At 34.4% G+C, this 17539-nt stretch overlaps 2 protein-coding genes across 2 annotated transcripts; both read left to right on the top strand.

Moving 5' to 3' along the window:
* Positions 1–53: 53 nt before the first annotated feature.
* Positions 54–7073, top strand: LOC117334585 (metaxin-1-like). The gene is made up of 8 exons (XM_033894280.1): positions 54–178; positions 1832–1901; positions 3241–3317; positions 3718–3810; positions 4133–4318; positions 5248–5324; positions 6092–6249; positions 6627–7073. Exons 1-8 carry the CDS (start codon positions 95–97, stop codon positions 6854–6856), a joined length of 975 nt encoding a protein of 324 aa, XP_033750171.1. The 5' UTR covers positions 54–94; the 3' UTR covers positions 6857–7073.
* Positions 7074–11759: 4686 nt separating this feature from the next.
* LOC117334583 (protein CA_C1420-like) lies at positions 11760–16347 on the top strand. Its single transcript, XM_033894277.1, has 4 exons — positions 11760–12364; positions 13452–13576; positions 14504–14634; positions 15682–16347. The coding sequence occupies exons 1-4, from the start codon at positions 11877–11879 to the stop codon at positions 15895–15897; spliced, it is 960 nt and encodes a 319-aa protein (XP_033750168.1). The 5' UTR covers positions 11760–11876; the 3' UTR covers positions 15898–16347.
* The last annotated feature ends 1192 nt before the right edge of the window (positions 16348–17539 follow it).

Raw genomic sequence — 17539 nt, 5'->3', positions numbered from 1 at the left:
AATATGAAGAATTCATTGTTTTAATAAAGTACAGCATTTCCGGTTTGCAATAAAAATATCACTACATCAAGGTCAAGGACAGAGCTCGACAAGCATGGCAGACGACGTTTTAGAGTTGGACATTTGGGGAGGTGATTGGGAACTTCCTTCCGTGGATTCCGATTGTTTGACTGTCTTGGTATATTGTTTGAGTTGTAGTTGTCTTTTTGGAAATGTCAGATAATTGTAATATTTCGTGAAGGCTCCAAACTTCTAAAGATAATTTAAAGAAATTCAGGGACACATTGCAATTCAATAATATTACATCAGTTTCATAAAAAGTACATGTATAACGCAGAGTACTGCAATAATATTAGAGGTTAACATGACAGGAAACATTTGACAGGCTGTCATGCAGAGCAGCACGATACGTCAAAAACCAATACAATATTGTACCAGATTTTGAACGCTAGATACAAATATAATTAACATAATGCACTAACTAAAGTAACGCACAAATTAATAATGGCTCAATCTACAATTATAAAAAGTGGCCATAAACCCATCACTCCATACATGTACTATGATGTAGATATACATGTAGCCCAAGTTTCCTCTGGCCTTGATGTCTGGTGTAGGGCCAGAGCGCACCACTATACGAAAAAATATAAAATCTAAGGTCTATACGGACGGGATAGAACAATGATATGGGACTGAATTGGTGTCTTTGGGTAAATAAATCTCATTTATCCATATATGTAAGGTAGGTGTTATGTCATGCCCGATTTGATTGTGTTTGCACCAAAATCTTAGCAGCACCAAACGGTGTCAGAAAAATTCCACTTTTTCATAAAGTTGTGCAAATTCCACGTTTTCATATAGCCCTACACCAGACATGATGTCAGCTAGGGCCAGAGGAAACTCGGGCTAATGTACACATGTAGTTCATCTGCAACCAACAGCACTTACATGTATTTACAAATACTCCCCAACACATACGCTTAGGCTGCACCATATGGAATCACTTTCTACTTTCCCATAGCAGCAGTACAATGCCACATTATAATATACCATATTATAATCAATCAATTATATTGTTTATTATAATTAAAGCATCATATAGAAAAAATTATCGCAATTACTTTGTACATTTACGTAGTTACAACGTATAAAGCAGTTGAAATAGTGGGGATCAGTCATCTTAACCATAATAAAGCATTGATATCATAAAAGGAACTGTCACAGTAAGTAATTCATGGATAAATAAAACCAATCACAAAATCCAGTCCAGAGAGTAGGTGATTGGAATATCCCCTACCTACCAAATTCTCTGAAATTGACTGTACTTGCATACATTTGTATATGTAGAATGATTAAAAGCCTTAGGCTTTTAATTACTGCATTAAAACATGTCTTTTAAAGATAATAACATTAATATCAAATGAAATGAATAAATACACATAGTAAAAATATATGTAGATATACAAAAATTGTAAGTTTCTTGATCTACATAGTGGTGAAATATAGTTTCCCAAGGGCTAGGGGAAAACCCTACCAGCCTGGTCTGTTAAATTCACGCTATTCTGCAGATAGATACGATTAACTGGAATATTACTTTAAAAATTCTGATTTATCCTTTATTATATATAGTCCTTGAATTAAGCCATCATACACCAGGACACGCACAATTTTAATCTGTCTTTATCATTGATTTATCTTATACTGCATAGCAATGAAAAAAAATAAATTAACATAAGAATCATAAGAACAAGCACATATAACAAGGCATGAAGATATTTAAATTGATATTTTTCATAGATCAATATATTATGATTGATATTTTTTCTTCTAGGCTTTTGCAAAATTTTGTGGAGTCCCCTGTAAAGTGGTTAAAAGAAACAATCCTGTATGGACACCATCAGGTACGTATACATTTACACAATGAAACAGAGGAGCATGGATAATAAAAACAGCACTGGAGTGCACTTGGGTTTCAAATTTTTCTCTGTAGACAAAATCTTAAAAGTTTTCATTCTAATTACATTGATGTAATCATTTGACTTAAATTTCTACTTTTAGATTTCTGACCAGAAGATATTTTTATTTGTACATGTATATATGTACCCTTAACAATTTGTAGTGTTTCTCTTGTACATATAAAGCTATACTCTCAAAAACATTTTGTTTAACTCTACAGATACAGTTTGATGCTTATGTGGTAAATTCTATCACTTGCACCTATATTATATACATGTATACATGTATATATCTGACCAATGTTTCATGTTGTTATAAATAGGCTGTTTCCACAATGCAAAAAATACTGTCCTTTTCTTTAAATGAAATTCAAAGAAGGAATATTGTTCCAATTTCATTAAAATACTATGGCATTTCCCATATTTTGTTGGCATAGGCTGCCGAAAATTTCTTTATAAGAAACTGAGAAATCTATGTCCTGCGTCTGTTTTGATATATAATTATCTGGCCAAGTCTATGAATATTACCATGTAAGTACAGAATAAAGCCAAGGAATGAAAATCAGATCTTTTAAATGTGCATGTTAGATTTTATGAATAGTGGTGAAGTATTAGCTTGAAATGGAAAAAATAATTGTGAAATATTTAATGTGACCAGCTTTTAATAAGAGCATTAAATGCACTCAAATTCATGGAACTTTCTACAAATTAATTTCTACCACTATGTAATAATGATCATTTTAATTATGGTATAATAATGCATAGCATTTTGGAACAGATTTGGATTATCTCCACTTCACATTTGTAGTTACCTGAGTCTTGTTCAATGTAAAAATGTTTTTCTTCATTGGCTTTTAAATTGACATTCACAGTTGCCATATTTATCCACCAACGAACCCCTGTCCACAATAAACTCTCAATGTATATGCATCCTTTTTACAGACTGAATCATTCATCTTAAAAAGTAAGCTTAAAGTGGTTCAGAGATGAAGCCTTCACCAAACTTCAATACTGCACTAGAAGAAGGGGGGTATTTGAAAGATATGGGAAAGATGTTATACTTACATAAATCATTTGCATTTGCCGAAGTCTCAAGTAAATGATGAATGTAATGAAATCCCAACTATTGCACTTCTCTTTCATTTCCTTGTTTTTCCAAAGTACAGTTTTAATATAATATTATGTACATAATCTTAGATTCAATGCAGCATTGAATAAATGAAAAATTGCTTTAGTTTTCATTCCATTACTCTGATGCTGTGACATTCTTAGTTTTTCTTTTCAGGTACATTACCTGTGTTAAGGGAAGATGGAAAATCAGCAACAAAGATGTCGGAGATTTTAGATATTATCAGAAAAAGGGTAATATTAATATGAATACATGTACAGTTAATTATCTGTTATCAGTAATTACTAATTTGATTAATGGAAATTTATGATGATTGATGAAAAAAATCATGCATCTTTTTTAATCTTATTTAATATAATCATTATATTGTGGTGCCTTAATATTGATTTAATGCCCATTCAAATGTCGTATATTATAATGAATTCAAAGAAAATTCAGCAACCATTACCGGTTTTTAATAACAGTTATACCTAAAAAGTTCCAGTATTTATTCATTCTTTCATTTTGTTTCAAATAACTGTGAAGAAATCTGATGAGATATCTTGGTGCCACATTTTTTTCGAGTGTCTTAAAAAATTGCAATGTATATGCAAATGTTTGATATATCTTGAAAAATTCCTATTCTGTTAAAAGGGTCCAACTGGAGTAACACACAAAGTTGGTGCAAATGATGCTGACATCAAGGCCTTCACCTCATTATTAGAGCAAAAACTTCTACCTGCAGTGGTATGTACAGTGCACTTATCATTTGATTTTTAAACAAATCTGCAATTACGATAATTTCAAAGTAAAGTGTGTTTCATGGATTTGATCAGGGATGTATAATTTCACAAAGTGACATCTAGGGCTAGTACATATAACACTCTAGTTAAAATTAAATATAATTCATGAAAATAAGTATGCAAAGATAACTTAAAAAGTATCTGGTAGCAAGCAGAATTTTGCAAAGCCTGACTGTGGGCTTGTACTCAAGAATATAAAACTGTAGAAATGAGTATTGTTTAAATTAAATTTTATTTTTATTTTTAATGAAAATTTATATTGGTAGTTGCACACATGGTGGTTAGATGACCAGACGTATGTAGATGTTACTCGCCCCTGGTATGCACATGCCAGCCCATTCCCATTGAACTTTTACATCCCTGGGAGACTTCACAGGAAAGCAGCATCAGTTGTGTACATGGCAGAGAATGTGGACCCAGATAATGTAACAAAAGAGGAAATAGAAGCTAAGGTTAGCAAAATACAACTCAGAAATTTCGAGTTAGAAACGATAGAGCAAAAATATTGAATTAAACTTGCATGGAGCAACTGTTACATCATTCTAGGACCACTAGTGATGCTACCACCTGTGTGGTCCTAGAAAATGATTGGTAAAACTCCAAATAGGTTGCAATACATGTAAAATTTGCTTTTTCTGTACAGTTTAAGTGTAATGCATTAACCTTTAATTCATTAAAGTATTAAATTCATGAAACCTATGAAATAAATACTCATATCTCAATTTTTAGTTTTTGTCAAAACTAGCTTCAGAAGGACTAGTTATGTATTCGTGGTATCTGGGGGTTGGGGATGTTGCTAGGTGTCCTTTATATGCATATGGAGGTTTCCTATGATCCCAAGTCATAATTGGTGTTTGAGGGAAAAAACCAAAGAAATAAGTTTTTGCCCTGAAGGTAGGGATTTGGTGGAGTTGGGTCAGAGATATTGTAAACGACACCGCCTGTGTCCTCTTTTCATATTTTCACAATTTCAGATTGATAAAGTTAAAGATTTTTGTGATAAAATGGGGGGTGGGTTACTTTTTATGCAAAGGGGGTACATTTTGGTAGGAGTAAAAAAGTATCTGTGTACTTTTTATGCACAATAAAAAGTACTGAATACTTTCTATGCAGGAGGTACATATTATGCATGACACTGGGTAATCACAGTTTTGTTGCATGGACAGTTTGAACAAATACCTAAGACACCTATTTTAAGAAAATTCATGTATTGAAGGGGTACATTTTTACTATTTATAGAAAGGCAGTTTATTATGCATATTTCGATATAAAACGTTTTTCCATCTGAAAGATAAATTACCCACAAATGCTATTTTAATGAATCACATTGTATAGAAGTATTTATCATTTCTGAATATATATTTTTATTATTTTATTACAGATCTATAAAGAAGCTAAAGAATGTTTGAATCATTTGTCCTATCGGCTTGGAGAACAAGACTTTTTCTTTGGATCTCTGTAGGTGTACAAACCTTGGGCATCTTGTTTCATTTGGTGAAATACTTTATTTAAAGGTCTAAAAGGCAGATTGAGGTTAACTTGATTTGCTTTAGAAATAAATTACCACGTTTATCCATTTTCTTGGTATTGCCTAGGTAATCTACGTGTAGACAATTTTTTACAATCATATATAATGCGCTCAACATGATGGTGGCAGGAGATTAATAGAATTTTGCATGGGCCTGTTCTGTGAATGTTTTGGGATATCTCAACCAATGTGTAGATGGCCAAACTCTTACACAAGGGTTAAGATAATTCTGTTTGTGGTACAAGCCCATGTCAATTATTTTTCTCACATTAAAAAAGTAACAAGTTGTAAGGTGTTGTGAAACATTTTCATCATGTAATCAATGTCCAATATGAAATGTCGAAATCAATGAAGTTACCAATTTGCGACATGATTATGCTACATGACATTATGACAGTACACTAATGGGAGCACAAGCCAGCTGTTTTTACCTATATTGTGTGAGATCATTGCCTCCCTAGCAAATACAAAATCATCTTATGAAGGATTCATTGTGTACATGAAATATTTACTTGTGAAATTTTATGAGAGGCCGATTCAGGAATCTTCCTCGCAACATAAGTGTGATTGTTGCTTGCTGTTGTGTGATATTGATTATTAGTTCTTACAGGTTGTCATTGTATATGTACATAATACCCACTGAAAAGATATAGGAGAATCCATTTAATATCATAAATGTACAATATTTCTTTTGTAGCCCATCTGAATTGGATGCAAAGGTAATTGGGTATCTTGCACCTCTGCTGAAGGCTCCGGTACAAACTAACCGGCTGATAAACCACCTAAAAGCTTGTACAAACCTCTGTACGCTGTGTAATAGAGTACTGATGAGATATTTCCCCCTCAGCCCAGAAGGTTTGTTCTCACAATTTATTCACTGGTCAATTCCAAAAATGTGGTTGTTGTGAAGGGAGGCAAACATAATTCAGCATGACAAAGGCGACATCATTGTCAAAATGTTATACAACTGTACATGTTTGTGATTCTGTAATTGAGTCTTTAAATCTGGATTATCTCTTCGCGAATCCTGTATAAGTCATACTGTCTTCACAACAGGATAGGACATTTCGCATATATATCCCTGAACATCTTATGCTTATAGCATGGTGAAACATTTTAGATTTATTTACATGTTACATTAAAGGAATGTGGAATGTTTACTTTTGTGTTTAGTAAAGACAGAAACATTTTTGTACGGTAAGAGTGCATAATATATATATTTCATATTGCAGAAATGGAATCAAAAAGAAAACAAGAAGAAAAGAAAAAGGAGAGGATGCAGATAGACTCTCTGGAGTTTCCTAACAAAAGACGCAACATGTTTTTTGCAGCACTATTTGCTGCTGCAGCTATGCTATCTTATGCACTGTCTACAGGATTAGTTAAATTTGAGACTGAAAACGTGAACAATCCTGATTATGCAGATGATGATTACTATGATGAAGAAGATGAGAACGGTTAACGTTACCAAGTCATTTAGAAATCAATAATAGGTTTAAGATGTTGTTTTACATGTTTCACAGTGTAATATTGGAAAGGATTTACAAAAAATGTGATTAACATAATACTTTATAGCCTCTGATGAAAAGATTTTGAGAAAGATTTTTGTTGATGGGTACCTGTCTATACTAATGTTGTGGATGAAAGCTTCGTATTTTTATTAAAATGTACAAGAACTCTAAATATATTTTTTATTCATGAAGTGCATTTGGAAGGTTGACTCAAACACACAATATACCCCACATAATGAAGTTTTAATGTTGTAAAAGTGAAGAGATTTAGATTCTTGACAATTATCAGAGCAAGACAAATTATCTGTTTGATAGTGGCCCATCATGCGAAAATAAATCCCAAGGGAATTCCTGCATGTTAACCATACGAGATACGGCTTTCATATTGGACATTTATGTACCTTTACTTGTCTTAAGACCTTTCCATTGGCACTACAATTGTAAAACTGTTGACTTTGACTGACCTAGGTTTGATAATATTTAAAAAAAAACCCTAACATAATATAAGCTACAGTATGTTACATGTAGCTGTACGAGTTGTGGCTTTCCTATTTGACATGCATGTTCTTTGTCAAAAGGCGTGTTTGAGATACAATAGCCTCAGTCTTGTCCCTGTAATGCTGAGGCGGTGGTTGTCTGTATTTAAGACACGATAGCCTCCGGCTCTTTCTAATGCAGTTGCTGATGGTGTCCATGTTAGTGACACAATAGCCTTCAGCTCTTTCTCTGTAATGCGGTTGCTGATGGTGTCCATGTTAGAGACACAATAACCTCCAGCCCTTTCTCTGTAATGCGGAGGCTGATGGTGGTCGTATTTGAGACACGATAGCCTCCAACTTGGTCTCTGTAATGCGGAGGTATATGGTGTGTGTATTGTTTGAGACACGATAGCAGCCAACTCGCTGTTAAACGGAGGTACTCACGGAGGCTATACGGAGGTACTCACGGAGGCTGAACGGAGGCTGATGATGTGCGTATTTGAGACAGGAGAGCCTCCAATTCTCTTTCTGTGATACGGTAGCTGATGGTGGTCGTATTTGAGACACTGTAACCTCCAGCTCTTGTCTGTATTTGAGACATGATAGCCTCCAACTCTTCCGCTGTTTTTCAGAGGCTGATTGCGTTCTTATTTGAAAAACGATAGCCTCAAGTTATTTATCTTTAATGCGGAGGCTGACGGTTTCCATATCGGAGGCATAATAGCCTCTACCTCTTTCTCTGTAATGCAGAGGCTGTAAGTGTTGGTATTTGAAACACGATAGCCTCCAGCTCTTTCTCTGTTATGCGGAGGCTAATAGTTTCCATAGAGGAGGTATAAAGGTCGCTACCTACTAAAATAAAAAAAGTATTTCTCTGTAATTTAGAGGCTGTAAACTGTGTTGGTAATTGAACCCCAGTAGCCATCATCTCTTTCTCTGTAATGCGGAGGCTGACTTATTTTACATGTCAAGGTCTCGGGGATTACCGACGATTAAATGCTTGAGAAAGATATAATTTAAATACGATCGTTGTCAGTGAAATTATATAAAAGTGCTTCACAACAATTATAATATTATTGATAGTTTACGTACAGGTACGTATCATAGGTACTTAATATATCATAGGTACTTAATAAAACCATAATCTTAGCTCCGTTTTTTTATGATAAAAACATACAATTTAGTTCATCGTGACTTATTATAATTAATGCTAAAATTTATCGAACGCGCGATAATTAAAGTATATGATTTTTTTATTTCCTTTTTTTAAAATTTATTTGTTTAATTGTAATTATCGTGAAGTGATTGAGATCTTTGTGATTTTACTTTCCATTCTTGTGTCGCAAGTCATGTCTTCTCTTAAAACAGAACTTTAATAAAAAAAAAAATATACAAACATGTTCGGAGAATTACGAATTCTCAAGTTTGAGTGGGTATATAAGTATACCGCTAAACAATTACCAGGTGTGAAATTACGGTCCACAAACTCGTCACACCTGTCACTGCACCACAGGTGTCTGTGATTTCTGGCGTTCTAATCGGCACGCGCCGATAATTGCGTGTGAGTTGACCCGTTTGGTTTCCATGCACTTCATAAAATGCCGAAGATATGCTTTTACTGGTTGTACATAAATTGAGCTTGAATTTGGTTAAGAATAAGGTTTATACTGTAGGGAATACATTTTCAAGTTGTTGAAAGCAAACACATTACTTTTGGAATTCAGTTCGTTTTTCCCTACAAGCAAAAATTCGTATCTCAAAGGTTTGCCTATAGAATAATTAACCTAACTTGGCTCATTCATATACCCATGATGTTGAAAATTTACTCTATGAATCTTGTCTGTGAGTTACTTATCTTTCATGGACAAGTTTTATCAATTTCGGACAATTATCCGAAAATCACAAAAAGCGACATCTTCATGTGAACAGAGACCCATATACTTTTTTTAGTATATAGGTCTCTGATGTGAATTCAAAATTTTCAGCATTTATTTCACATCATGTATGAATTGTATTTTAAACTTCTATTACTAGAAGTTATATATATATATATAACCGAAATCAATATTGGTATGCAAAAAACCATGCCCTTATAATAAAGGCTTTTAAAATCACCCATTGTCGCAATGATCATCCCAAAACGTCGTGTTACGGTAACGCGACTTAAATACAATGTTGATCTTAGGTTTTTGGTCTTGATTTCTTTCCTTTGCAGCACTTCCCAGCACTTCCCACGGGAAAGGTATTGCTTTGCCCAATGAACTATGGTTATTCGGACATGTAAACGTGTTCCAAGCGTGCAAAATAAGGTGAAGTCAACAAAAATTATCATTCTAAATGGTGTACAAGGCTCGTCGTTTCAAGAAAACAGGACAACGTAACTATTCAGACATCGTTCACGTAACTATCATAACACGGTATACGTACTCATTCACCTCTAATTTCATTTCTCTACATCATCACCAAAATGATTCAAACTGATATCATTTTGTTATCTGTGCTGCAACACATTAGTTCCTACATTTATTTCACCAACAGTTTTATATTATAAACACCAGCATTTAAACTATGCCGTTTATCTGTTTTAAAGATATTTCTTGTTTAAGCTTAACATAGCAAATCGTTCCGGGTACACTTTAAATTGGTTACCTATTCCTATTTACTGTGTTTAAGAAAATCGGGCACTGAGAATCAGACCCCGCGGTTCCGCTTTTACATGCAAGATAAACTTATTTTTCTATGTAATTCTTTCACAGTTTGCATGAGCTTCGAAACACGGAAAGGCCAGGACACAGATTCATATGTGAATCCAATGCATAGTGCTATATGTAAGGCATCCAGAATTAGAATTTCACAAAAACGTTTACTCAATCCAGAGACATATATACAGAGATTGGCAGCTCTCTATTTGCTCTTGTGTTTACATAGTGGCCCCTGACCTTCCCACAATCCTTTGCAGTCGCTCGGTTCAGTCTTCACTAGACGCCATATTGGAGAAAACTTGAAAACCAGACACATAATTATCGATAATTTCTATTTGAAATCATCACCAAGATCCAATTATGTGCTTTAATTTTATTAATATCAAAGTGCAGAAGTGTCATCAATATGAAATATATCACAATTTGCTGTCCAAGTGTTTGTATTTTGAGTATGAAAGTCAAACACAACGCAGGAAAGATTGGCGAGAATCTCCAATTTTCAAAAAGTCCCTATGGGGTTTTCGAGAATACGGATAAATGACGACAATGTGCATGATAATCAAGACCACATTCCATAAGTATGATAGTTTTTGGTTAATGTGGTAACTTTTGTAGTGGCCTAGATAAAACAATGTGCTTTTTGTGTGCGTTTAAAATTGACGATGTTTTGGTCGGACGTAATGGCTGCTTAATTACAAAACTTGGACATGTCGAATAGGACCCAATGGATTTTCGAAAATACGGTTAAATGACAACAATGTGCATGATCAATAAGACTATATCCCATAAGTATGATAGTTTTTGGTTAATGTGGTAACTTTTGTAGTGGCCTAAATAAAACGATGTGCTTTTTGTGTGCGTTTAAAATTGACGATGTTTTGGTCTGACGTAATGGCGGCTTAATTACAAACTTTGACATGTCGAATAGGACCCAATGGATTTTAGAAAATACGGATAAATGACAACAATGTGCATGATCAATAAGACTATATCCCATAAGTTTGATAGTTTTGGGTTAATGTGGTAACTTTTGTAGTGGCCAAAATAAAACGATGTGCTTTCTCAATTCTGTGTGTATTTAAAATGACGATGTTTTGGTCTGATGTAATGGCAGATTAACCAGAACATCTCGAATAAGTTCCAATACATCGATACACACATGCGCAAAGCCCGATTTACCTGCGCTCTCGATAAGGGATATGCTTGAGTGATCACGAATAAAGGGAGCCACTACGTGTACGGGGAAATAGCGATGTTACTTATCTCTCTGTATATATGTCTCTGCTCAATCTAATTAAAATTTGATGTCCATTATCTACTCAGTATATATAAACTCCGTATGAGCATCTAATCTTAATAAGATTGATGTTAAATCAACACTTAATTACTGTGTATGCTAGAAGTTATTGTGTTATAAAGTTTCACATGGTGTTTTAATCAATTTTCTGTATAGTAGTAGCAATATTATTTTATCTTAACCATTAACCGGACGCAGACGCCTGTGATCTAGGCATAAGCGCGTATTACTCCAACAATGTTAGAGGTTTTACACGGCGAGATACTTTTGACAGGCGCCGTGCAATCGGCAAAATAATATCCGATAGAAAAAGAGCCGACCAGCGGCCTCTTATGTTATAGGAGTAAAGCGCGTATCTATGCATGACCTTGCAAAGGGAGGCAACCAAGTACATGCATTCATGCGGGACTAAACCTGACGATGAAGCATCGAGAAAATCTATGGCGCAGATGGAGCTTTCGCAACATATTTAAGCGATTTAACTGTAGCTAGTATGGTCATGCATCTCAAGCACGGACAGTACCATACCTATGTTTATTTATCTTTACTTTCACTTTCACTTTGGTCGCTGGCAAGTGGTACGATAACTGGCGCTTTCGTTGTTCCGCACGGAGGCATAGTACTTGCACCGGGTCGTTTTAACACCACAAATACTACCGCCAAGGAGCACGCATGGATACTACATAACAACTACAAACTCATTGGGGAACATATTGGTCATTTAAACCCCGATTTGATATTTTTGAGTACCCCGCATGGAGTGGCAGATTTAAATAGGTTCGGGTTATATTTGAACTCTGCAGGGAAGGGGAATGCAGATACAGACAATATCCATTGTCCCCCTGCTTGCTTTAATGTATCAGCGAACTTTGCCTGTGACATAGCTGAAGATATTGCCAGTAAATATAAGCATGTGTTAAACTTGACAGGACTTACTGCATTTGGACCGCCGGGGAAGTCGGACGAAGATTTCCCACTAAGGTAGACTGGCTGTCACCCATCACCATTTGTCACTCATTAATCACACCTCAATGTATTGGTGTAATATCATTTGTATATACAATGTATCAGCAGTTACAGGAAGGTCATAATGATCAGTGAAATGATAAGTTATATATTTTAAGTGATATCAAGATTGTTAGATAAACATAGTTCAATTAGACAGTATTTTTATAACTTTTATTTAGTTGCGCAATCATATGATCCTGAATTTTGAAAATATTACCATATACAAATATACTTATCAATTGACCAAATTCTCATGCATCCATGATTCCTCACGAAAGAAAATTGGACTCCTGTTTTATACAGGGTATCTATCAAAGCCATGTTTGTATTTGGTATCCTACAAAACATTTCCATGTGAATTTATTCAGGTGGAAATTTTCCTCATGTGAAGTTTCATGTTAGAATAAGCTGTTCACATGTGAACTAACATCTTCACATGTGAATAATATCATTTGCATACTATTCTCGTGTGAATCTAGCCTGTTTCACATGTGAATCTTATAAACCTTTCACATGTGAATCTAACCTGTTTCACATGTGAATCTTAAACCTTTCACATGTGAATCTTAAACCTTTCACATGTGAGTCTTAAAACTTTCACATGTGAATCTAGCCTGTTTCATATGTGAGTCTTAAATCTTTCACATGTGAATCTTAAAACTTTCACAATTTATTTTTGTGAATCTTTCATCTTTCCACAGTGCATGTTAATCAAAAGTGAACATGATAGATAATTTTGTACAGACTTTAATATGACTTTTTTATGAAAGTTTATATAAATCATCAAAATTTAATCGTTATTGGTAAAGTTATCTTCATATATAAAAGTGCATAGATTTCTACCACCACACAATTCTATATACAGTATACAGTATATATTTATCCCTGTACTCATACTGGACAGCATCATAATTCTCTCTGGGTCCAAGACTAGAAAAGAAGATAAAGTATGTCTGGTGTGAGGGAGAAACTACTCGAGCTTCACTCTATGGGATGATAATATGCCTATCAAAATGTACAGAAACAAAACAATAAAACAAATGATTTTACTCATTTTCAGATGGGGTGAGGTAATCCCGCTGTACTTCATACCAAATTTATCAAGGATCAAGGTTGTTGTCATGAGCCAACCCAGTCGCAGATACACTGAATCTGTTGCCATGATACCGGAACTCACAGAACTAGGTGAGGTGTTATATTACATTGTATGTATAAGATTTAAAAAGACTTATAATCAGATGAAAGTACCACAAAAAGAACTGTCCAGACTCAAAACTCATTGTTATTATGTTGGCATAAATGTGCAGTACATGTATATAGAATTGTGAGCATTTTGATATTGTATTATTAAAAGTATGCACTTTCTTTGAGGTATCAATGACCAGAAGTAAAGCTGCACAGTCTTTGGTATTGTAAAATTCACATTGTAAGCATATACTCACTGTGTTTAATACAGTACGAAAAAAGTTTTAACGTTATAAGGTTTTTAAATGCCAATTCACAAACCTGATCACCTATAGCCTTTCTTGACCGCCATTAATTCTTGAAGTCTGCCTGCAGATTTAAGGGCAAGATCAGATGCGTGCAGAAAGGCCTAGCAGTATTGTTGTATCAACAACAACTAACCAATTCATTTATCATTACACATCACCATATGAAGTTCATTATTGACAAATACATTGCATTTTGATACTTAAAAAATACATATGAAAACTAAATCTTGATAAAAGGAAAACACCTACAAACATTAATTCAAATACCGTATTCGCCACAATAATCACACCTCCCCTTCTAGCTGAGAAATTGAAATTATCCTAATTGTGAAATAACTTCAAAATAGGTCACATTTCATATGTATTGAGACTTAATTTAAGTGATCAAAGCTAGACTCCCACTAAATCTTAAATACCTGGTCACAATGCATCCACATTTTTTTCTTACCAACCTTTTAGACTTTTTGTTCATAACATATAGATTAAGTTACCTTAATAAGCACCCCCTCATTAACCATTTAAGTGTCCTTGTGTGCTAATTACAGGCAAATACGGTACCTATTATTGTATGATCTCTACATGTACACATACTCTAACTGTATTATAATTTTTGATTCAGGGTGCCATCTGTACGATTACCTTCAAGCCTTGGACCAGAATGTCGTCATGATGGTCAGTGCGGATCTGGCCCATACTCACAGAAAAGATGGACCTTATGGCTACTCTGATGCTGCCGAACCATTTGATAAGGTTAATGAAAAACTTCTAATCTAGCTACAAATAGAACTATATACAGTTGGCCAAAGAGATATACTTAGTATACTAAGTCTTGTTACTTATTAATGTCATTGATCTTGTAGGTAGTCTTGGTAGCATGGCTCTTTTGAGCCATTTGGTATACCTAACTCCCCCTAGATATGAACATGAATTAGTTGGTTTCTAATTTATGGTTCAGCAACCATATTAAGTCGGACCAGTCCAGAAAGCAATTTTTTAAGGAGACATTTGCACAAAATTATGCATTGAAATAATATGAAATTATAATAAATAAAAAAATTATCATTGATTTTAATGTAAAATCTGTCTGTTATAAAACAGTCTGGCATCGAACACTTAAAAAATTCCTGTTTTTTAGTAAAGAACGAAATTCCACTAAAATAGCCCTGACATATTACATCATATCTGAATAATTTCTCATTTATTGTAGAATTTCAATTGAACTCGCAGCCACTTATAACAAAAACCTGTGTATAAAGTCCACCTGTATATAATAAAACCTGTATATGTACACATTACCTGTAAATAACAAAATCCAATTTACAGATATGGCACTTAATATATTAACAAAAATCTGTTTATAGAGGTCCCATGTATATACATGTAATTAAACCTGTTTATAAAGACCACCAATAAATAACAAAATCCTGTTATAGATGTCACTTGTGTATAACAAAAACCTGTTTATAGAGGACCCTGCATATAATAAAATCTGTCTATATGAGCCCCTGCATATAATAAAATCTGTCTATATGAGCCAACTGTATATAACAAAATCCTGTTTAAAGATGTCACCTTGTATAACAAGAACCTGTTTATAAAGGGTCCCTGTATATAATAAAAACCTCTATATAAAGGTATCATTTTCTGTTTTCTTGAGTGGTCTTAAACGTGAGTTACAATATTAATGTATTGATTTACCATAACCTACTGTACACGTATATATATAGTAGTCATGAAAACTATCAACAACATACTTTTAACATTAAGTATTTGAAAAAATCTATATCTGTTTACCAGGCATGTGGACACTGGGCAGAGACTATGGACAGTAACAGTCTATTGGTCACTGCAGCCAAGTATGTGGACAAAGCCCTGTCATGTGGCTACACAGGAATGGTCATGCTGCATGGCATGTTGGAAGCTGGTCAGCTGTCGTCATGGATACCAACATTGTATGCAAATTACCATCCGAGTTACTATGGGATGATGCTGGCGTCTTTCTTGCCTCATTAATTTACATTATATTCTGCATCTGCTATACTGTAATCAATTGGAATATCTTAAATACATGGTCATTTCTACAATTTTCTTTCGTTAAAAATCATTAGAAAAATATTGATCAAATTTGTCACATCGCCTTGGATCTGAAGTATATATAGTTTTGTGTTAATAAAATGTGCAGCTATTTAAAATATCTTATAATAATTAATTCTAGATTACTACTAAACATGATGTTATGGACTGACTAGAACTGACTAGTAACCACACAGGTACCGGATTGTTAAAATATAACTTTCATAAGACAGGAATTTAAGGGAAGCCAAGAGAAGGAATTTAAGGGAAGCCAAGAGAATATAAGTATGATGTGGCCCTCAGCAAAATCACTACTAGTCATGAACAACTGGGACAATTTTGATCAAATTGGTGGTGTGAAGCATCTGTGAGTGAAAGGAAACCAATTTTTGAAGAAGAAAAAATGGTCTTACCGACTGGGGAGAGGGGGGATTCTAAATAAGAGAAATATAGTAAATTCTTCATTCTCTTCCTTCTGTAGGAGTGAACAAATTTGATCTGAAGATAAATCCTTGGGTGAAGGGGAACCAATATTGTATTTATAAACAGGGGTCTTGTCTTCCATGGTCTGGAAGGTCGGAGCCCAACAGGGGAAATGTGGCAAATTCTTTAAAATCTGTTTTCTGTAGGAATGAAGGGATTTGGTTTAAATTTGATGTACAGCTTATTACAATAAGTGATGGTGTGATTTTCACATGGTGCTGAGATGTCCCTGGGTAAAAGGGAACCAATTTTGTATAAACTATGGGTCTGGCCTCCTATATATGAGCTTGAATGAAGTGCAGGGTCCAATAGAAATAAAGCAAATTCCTTTAAAATCTTTCTCTGTATAAAAGTGAAAGCAAATAGGTGATGATTTAATTTGGTCTGAAGTATCCTTGGGTAAAGAACAAGCTTTGTATAATTACTGGGTAACTGCGGATTTGACTTCCTCTGGAGCCTGTATAAGGATTACCGTAGGTCCGATTACAGGGTAGGAGAAATAGCAAATCCTTTAAAATCTTTCTCCTCCAGTAGGAATGAAAGGAATTGGCTATGGTCTGAAGCATCCTACATGAAGCTTGTGGATTATATTTTGTATAAAATGTGAGTCTGGCCGCCCAGAGGTATGGAAGAGCAGGGCCAATAGGTGAAATATAGCTAATTCTTTAAAATTGTACTTCTTCAGTTGGGTATTAATGAAAGGATTTGGTCCAAATTTGGTCTGAATTAACATCCTTGGGTGAACCAATTTTGTATAAATGGTTGTTCCAGCCTCCAGGGACTTGAGGGTCAAGCATAATAGGGAATATTGATAATCTGTTAAGATAATATCTTTTGATTTTCATGTACAGGATTACTGGGTGAAGGAGACTTAATGTTGTTAAATGGAAAGATATCCCAGCAGATATTGGGTGGGCTCCAAAAGGGAACAAGAAGAATTTCTTCAAAATCTTCTTTGGTCTCCAGATTCCTAATGGAAAATATGAACTGAATATGGATGAAGCAAGCTGCCAACAGTATTTTATGGTTTCAGACTTCAAACATTATATTTGAATGCACTATTTCAAATTCACTTGAACCGATATGAAACAAGGAAACA

This window comes from Pecten maximus, chromosome 9, assembly GCF_902652985.1.
Source record: "Pecten maximus chromosome 9, xPecMax1.1, whole genome shotgun sequence".
In the NCBI taxonomy this organism is placed as follows: Eukaryota; Metazoa; Mollusca; class Bivalvia; order Pectinida; family Pectinidae; genus Pecten; species Pecten maximus.
The sequence above is the reverse complement of the archived record's forward strand: the minus strand, read 5'-3'. Positions and strand labels throughout refer to the sequence as shown.